General features: G+C 38.6%; 1 protein-coding gene across 1 annotated transcript; it reads right to left on the bottom strand.

The window, feature by feature from the left end:
• Window positions 1-1,350: 1,350 nt before the first annotated feature.
• On the bottom strand, window positions 1,351-4,974 carry LOC149838384 (CASP-like protein 2B2). Its single transcript, XM_090008241.1, has 4 exons — window positions 4,751-4,974; window positions 4,486-4,624; window positions 3,309-3,534; window positions 1,351-1,370 (listed from the first exon to the last, which is right to left on the bottom strand). Exons 1-4 carry the CDS (start codon window positions 4,972-4,974, stop codon window positions 1,351-1,353), a joined length of 609 nt encoding a protein of 202 aa, XP_089864367.1.
• Window positions 4,975-7,688: the final 2,714 nt, after the last annotated feature.

Here is a 7,688-nt window from a genome sequence, read left to right as displayed (position 1 = left end):
GTTTTCTTTAAAATCAATAACCAGGAAGGCACAAGGGTGATCCATTGCTATCCAAGAGAGATCCATCGGTGTCCACAAGAGTTGTGAATGAGGAAGGTGATCCAAATGAGGAGCTGGAGAACCGTTGGCACAAGGGAGGCTCCAAAATTGTCGCCGGAAAGATCGGGGTCACAACAAAAAGCAATTAAAATAGTGTAATAAAAAAAACATGTACATCATGTAAGGTACTTGCTTCATTTTTAATGTAGATTTAACAAGATTAGACTAGAATGCTCTTTTGCATTTCTTGCTAATTTAACAAAATTCAAAATTAATGCTTGGTGGTGACAATCAAAGTAAGGGTGGGCAACGGGCCAGGTGGCTCGATGGGCCAAGCCAATTCAGCCCGCCATGGGCTGAGTTTGGGTCAAGAATTTAGGCCCGGGTTCGTTAACTACCCCTACCGGAACCCAGCCCGTTATATATGTAAGGCTGGGTCCAGGTGAGCCCATGGGTTACAGGGCTGGCCCCACGAGCCTGAACTATTTATTAATTTTAAATAATATAAAAAATTCAAAATTGCATAGTAACTTGGTAACTATTATTATTTACCTAATTAGTTGTATTAATTTACGAAAACTAGAATGATAATTAGTTGGGTGCATGAAAACTTGTTAATTATTTTACCTAATTAGTTGCACTAATTAGTATTTACCTAATTAATTGCGTTAATTTATGAAAACTAAAAAGATAATTAGTTGGGTACATGAAAGCTTGTTAATTATTTATTATTTACCTAATTAGTTGAGTTTGCGCCGGGCCGGGCTGGGCCCGACCTGCTTCACGTTGGCCTATTGGGCCAATGGGCCGGATCATGGGCTGCTCTTCAAACCCAAGCCCGTTAATAACCTGGCCAAAGCCCGGCCGGTTAGTAAATGGGTCGGGCCATCTTTGGGCCGGGCTGCACTTAAAACCTGGTGGGCGGAGCTCTAAACGGACCAGACCGAGCCAGCCCGATGCTCACCCCTAAATCAAAAGTATGACAATAATGATATTTATTACAAAAGGAAAAGATCCAATATGGGAAAAAACGATCTTCAACTTCTAAGTGCCTACTCATATTGATGCAATGTGGATAATTGTCTCTATGAAAAACATTACAATACACACATACCCATGTGCGTGCATGTGTATAAAATGAAAAACATTAAAATTATAAAAATATAAAAAATGTTAACGTCGCGTTAGTAATGCAATAATCTTGCAATAAAATCATGATATTTTCGAAATAGGCGATCTCTGACACGATTTTTTTTGATATTATGTTGGCTTTTGAAAATATCACAATAAGATTATGATATTTTCAAAACATCACCGATATTTGTTACTACCTGTCAACAATGCATAAGAGATGAATATAAGAGAAGACATTTCCCTTGAGACCGCTGAAAACAAAAATGATAGCCTAAGCAATAAAACTGATTCATGACAAGGACCGGAAAGAAAACCCTTTGGCAAGTCCTACAGTTTTTTCACTTAACTAATTCCCATAATCCAACCTGGTTAGCACTAGGGGTGCAAACAGATCGGGTTTTCTGGGACCCCGATCTGAATCCAGAAGTTTAATTCTGGACACACATCATAAAAATGAGATCCAAATTAAAGAGCATTCAGATCAGATTTGGATTTACATATTTTCCGCCATTTTTGGATTTGGATCAGATCCAAATAATTGTTTTATATCATTCAGGTTCAGATCTAATCTGATCAAATTTGCACATTTTACATGTAAAAAAGTTGATTTGGTCTTCTTTTACCATATCCAGTATCATCAAAACATTGATTTTAGTAGACTTTTACCATATATCCAATGTCACCATGTATATTTTGGATCCAGATTCAATCTTACGCTATCGAATCTTATTTGGATTTATACTTGAATTCAGATTGACTGAGCAAAACTTGGATTTGAATTTGGATCATGTGGGGTTCAGCTTGTACTCTATTCGTTTCAACCAACAGCCCTCGATAGAACCACAATCGCCTTGTATTTGAACTTGACATTGTTTGTGCTTAATAAAAACGTACTTAGAATTTCTCAAAATAAAAAATACTCAATTTGTTTCGATGCAAAAAAAGAGAAAGGGAAGTTTTTAAAAGTCCTTTGAAAATTTATGTACATGGCAAAGTGATAATTTAGTTCAGGCTTTCTACTAAAACAACCATCGAGGTCACATTTATATTGTTAAATCTATAAAATTAAACGCAAATGCTAGAAAATTAGTAGGGTCACTAGGGGGTACGGTACCCTCTGGCGTACCCAAGTAGACCCTTGATGAGCCTATCCAAGCAGGCAAGATGAATAACCCTTCTTCAAGCTTTGCATGTTCGTTAAAACACAACTAACTCATAAAACAGGCTTGTGAAGAAGTTGACTAGGAGCCTATTTTATGTCAAACTCGTTAGTTAGATGAATTGAGTCAATTTTACAAGTTGTTTGGCACATTTGGCAGCCCAACTGGACTCGCTCAAGAAATCAACCATAGTCACAAATCTCAAATTTGGGATTTCCTCGACAAGGGATAATCTGGCAAAAAATTCTGTTTTTCTGAACAAAATCATAGGATAATATTGGCATATTTAAAATTTAAAATATAAGCAAATATACAAAATAGAATACAAATTTAAAATATAACAATCAATACAAATGGTAGTATCGATTTAGTAATGCAATAATATCATGATATTTTCAAAAGAGGCAATTTTTGAAAAAATATCATGTTTTCTTTTTCAGAATTATATATATATATATATATATATATATATATATATCGGGTTTGGCCGATAAAATTTGCAGTATTTTCAAATTATCGCTGAGTATTTGTAACTATGGTTTTCAGCAAGTGATCAAAATTATCAAACTAAAATCATAAGGAGCAAAGTCCTGGAAGTCTTGAGCAGCCCAAATAGATTAGTACTTGGATTTTGTCTCGGGTAAGTCTCTCTCTCTCTCTCTCTCTCTCTCTCTCTCTCTCTCTCTCTATATATATATATATATATATATATATATATATTGTTTACATATACATATGAAAGCAGTTCAGGTCATGCTGACCATGAGTGTTTTTGCTCAGGACGACATCGTGGCCATCCGATTTGCATTTTAAAAGGCTAAAAAGTCAACAAAGATCTGCTTCCCACATGCACACACATAAACGCACAAAGGCGCACAAACTAACGCACAAAATGAAGTCTTATTGCAAAAGGGTGGCAAATCAAATACAACCTTAGAGAGAGTCAGAAAGATTAAAGCATGTTCTGACTCTTACCTTTGTTACCATACAGCCTAAATAGATTAAACGCAGACATACAAGAGAGAGTGATCATGCTAACACTGACGATGTAAGAACTAACCACGCCTTCCCCCACTTGGGTGCAGAACTTTTTATACAAATCACATAGCTTCATCCACTCTAACTCAGGCTGCCCCTTCTCTGCTAGTGCTGCTGACTGCGTCGCTGCAGCAGCTGCTGCAAGTGTAACATAAGCCATGACCTGCACAGCTTTGCCATGCCACTCGATCAGTTCTTGAAGATTGACATAAATTAAGTAGGTGGGTAATCATGCAACTGTGATACCAAGTATCAGATTCTATAACCAAATCATGGGTGGGGCCTTTTGTGTATGGTGAAACATACATGGAATAAAAAAAACCCATCAATGCAGTTCTGCCAAGTGTATGAGGTGGATATTATTTCAGGAATTAAGGAAAAATGCGAAAAAAGATCTTTGGAAAGAATACTAACATCATTGGAGGACTTGAGTTTCAAATACAAAAAAGGGTCGGATAATTTTTTTTATTGGAATTGAGCCTAAAGAAAACAGCAAACGTGGTGTTGTAGAACGGATTCTTTTTTTCCAAGTTTCAAACAGAAAAGCTTTAAAAACAAAAGATGATGATGAACATGAACATGAACCAATGATCCTTTCAGACTAGCAGGAAAACAGGGGTTGATCCTCTAGAGTCCTTGATTATTCTTTATCCGATCTCCATGCATCAGAATCTTCTAAAAGGTCCAGTGTGATATGTATAGAATATTTTAATTTAAAAGGGATATCTACACATAAGAATATTCATGTTTCCCCAGAGGTAAGCCCAGGCCTAGGACTAAAAGGAAGAAGCCACAGAATTTGAAAAGTTCCTAGTATTTTATCTGTTCAGCTCAGAGTTTTTTTTTGTCATTTCTAGTAGTTACTGCAACACCATGAACATACAAAGGCATGATTTGACTAATCCCTCAAAATGCAAATGTAGTTTCTCATTTCAGTAGTCCGAGTTGAATACTAGCCGAGTATCATGCTTGTTTAGCAGAAAGGGTCATTGGGTCAGGAAAAAGAGATGAGAACAGAAATATGTTACTGGTAAGATAAACTTTCTTTAGGAAAGCTCTTCAAATAATTATAGAACTATTGAACATAATTCACCACACAGGGGATAGAGCCAACCTGGTCGCATGAGAAAATAATCCAAGCCAGTGACTTGTTGAGCAACAAGCTTCCACTTCCTTTAAACATGCTAATGGCACACCATAAGCCTTGAACCAAACAGTAAGAAGCTACCATTCCATTTGCAATCACCAAAAAACTAATAACCAAAAAAAAATCTTGCACTCATATTCATGAAAAGACCAAACAAGCCAAGCAGCAAGTAAAAAAAGATACCGATCAAAGCAACAGTTTGGGAATGAAATATAAGAACAATAGGACTCACACCAAAGCTCTCATGTCTGTGAACCTGGCCCTCTTTTCAATGGTGAAAATCTGCCTGACTTGGGTATCAGTCCCTACAAGAACAGCCACAAGTACCCCTAGTCCACATATCACACACCTAAGAATAAGTTCTGTGACTTTCAATCTTCTCTCAACCAACTTCAAACCATGAGGGTTGCGGACAGCAACAGCACTCCCTGGACAACCTTTGTCGGTAGACCTCATTCTTTGACCCCAGCTCCACAATCCAGATCACCACTATCCCAAATCACATGTCCTCCATCCAAGACACCAATCTTATAGGCCACCAGCGACAGAGGAAGTAAGCACCACCATCTTACAATGACCAGACGCGGTTTAGAATTCCAAGAACCCCATGAAAAAAAGGTGCCAAACAAAGGGATCTCTACCTTCTACCCTCTACCCTATAGTAGCACCCATAAAGGGCTTCTTTTGTGATATGGGATATTTTTGGGGCTATCAGAAAATGATACTTAGTGCCACTAAATGCTTGCATTCATGGTACCTTTACCTTGACGAGGATGGAAATCCATGCAGAGTGCCGTAGAATCCCCAAGGGTCTGCAAGACTGCAACATGTGATAGTCCCAAGAAACTAATTGAAATTTATTGCCTCATTGCAGAAAATTGGAAGTTTTTTAGGACAGGAAGGGATATGGGCACTTGGTATCTGATAGGCCTTTCGCATTTATTGTAGCATTGCTTTTTTATGGGAAATGATTTCCCAGTGACAGAATCTTAAATGGTAGGAGCGTCTGTTTTCTTCTTTTATCTTGGAAAGTTCACACACTAGTAGTAGGGGTTTCCCAGTCTCTCTCTCTCTCTCTCTCTCTCTGCAAGGTTGGTGGGGATAATTTCGCTAAAGTAGACAGACCATTTTTTTCTAGTGGTAAAATTTTTTTAGTCCTGCAGAGAATGATGACAGAGCCTGACGGCCCTACATCCTGCCACATAGTGACGCGTTTGATGCTTTAAGAAAGTGCCAACTGATCAAGCATCACTTGGATTATTAGGAGAAAATGGCAGCTTGTGGAATTGTGATTTGTGAGAATAGTCACGGATCTGGATATACATTTTTTTTGGTGATAAGTTTGAAAATTGAAATAAATTGTACGAAAAAGCAAAAACTAAAAAGCCCATCGAATTCTGATAAAATCAGGATCCAGTGAAAAGTAATGTTATCAGAATTGGTTATAGAAAATAAAACACACACACACACACACATATATATATATATATATATATATATATATATATATATATATATATATATATATATATATATATATGTTCAGTGAAAAGTCGGCAAGAATTCGAGTTTAAGAGAGTTAAACAGATATGCAAATGATGAAAAGATGGGAGTCTAACGATGAGAAGCTCCATTTCCAGCCCGCCATGTAGAACACATCGACTAAGATTGGCTGACAAATTTATGCGGCTGACGAGCTCTCTCCTCTGTGAAGTCTGGAATTCCTCTCTTTCAAGATGAACCACCAGAAGGTAATTAACCAGGCATCGCTAAGTGAAGGCCCACTTGCGGGAATTAGAGACGATTTGTGGGCCCATGAGCAAGTCTTGTGCCCATGATTCGTTGCCAGCCAGTAGTGCCACGTCCTTCCATGTGGAACTGAAAATGAAATTCGCCACCCTATTCCCAAATTTGGTGGAAGGGGCTCCGCTTGTCTGGTAGGAGCAACTAGTGTGTTGGGACATTGCAGATTCAAAACCCAATAGTATAGTTGTATAACTGGTAGGGATCTAAAATCTTGGCACGAACCAAACCACACATGTAACACATACTAGTAAGTTAGTAAGTTGCATGCCCCACTAGCAGATACTAAGCTGAGTCTGCACCATGTTCAATAGAACTAGCCAGACAAAGGCCTTTGATCTGGGAGACGGCCCAGAGTCCCATATGCAACGTTTGGACAAAATACAAACGGGGAACTCCACTTGTCTGGCAGAAACAGTTAATGCACGTCACCTTGTGTTGGGTCGTTGCAAGTTCGAATCCTAATGGTATATGGTTGTATAATTGGTCGGGGTATGCCTAACCCCAGCTTTGACTGTCGAAAAAAAACGTTTGGGTATAATGGCATACCCGAGTATGAAAGACAGTAATAACAAGCGGATGCAGGCCTATAAAAAAAAAAGAGGCAGAGTATGATCTGTCCTTAGAACAGTTCCAGGGGATGGACTCATGACTATCAGGGTCAATGGACATACGCCCTTGAAAGCTACTCCCAAGCTTGATCCACCCGACCCATATGTTCACATTTCACAGAATTTATAATACCCCAACTTGCTTATAAACAATAATGGATTTGTTACATGTCAGAGGCCTGGTGGCAACAAACCTACTTAATAAGCAATGAACTAACGTCAAAAGAAATCTAGAGAAGAAACTTTGATGGTTAGAGCCTCAAGGATCTTGGCACAGTGGAGGGGCAAGACGACCGTATAAGTTGAGCAAATGATAAGCCCTTGCTCAGCCGAAGCCGGGATGACTCCTTGAAGTCAAGTGGTCTGTCACAGGTTTACACTGTTGGGAAGACGACAGTATAAGTTGAGCTGATCCTGAGGGTGGTTTTTCCGTCGTCATTCAAGGAAAAAAAACTGAATAGGCTAGCGAAACGAGGGACAGCTTTGGGAGGTCATATGCTTAAGCTCCTTTTGGGATAGCTTTAGGAGGTCATAGGTTTTTCCATCACTTATTTTCCTGTGAAAATGCATAATCAACGGTATGTTGGGTGGCTTGAGTTGGCAGGACAGTGCATCATTAAGTGCACGTTCGTTTCACACAAAATACAATATGAATTATAAAAAAGGTGCAGTTTGTTGCAGGGGCTGAAAAGGGAAACTCTTGCAGGGCCCACTAAGTTTCATATGAAACTCTGGATTTCATGTGAAAGGGGGTTC

This window comes from Nuphar pumila, chromosome 5 (genome assembly GCF_984573655.1).
Source record: "Nuphar pumila chromosome 5, dmNupPumi1.hap1.1, whole genome shotgun sequence".
In the NCBI taxonomy this organism is placed as follows: domain Eukaryota; kingdom Viridiplantae; phylum Streptophyta; class Magnoliopsida; order Nymphaeales; family Nymphaeaceae; genus Nuphar; species Nuphar pumila.
The sequence above is the reverse complement of the archived record's forward strand: the minus strand, read 5'-3'. Positions and strand labels throughout refer to the sequence as shown.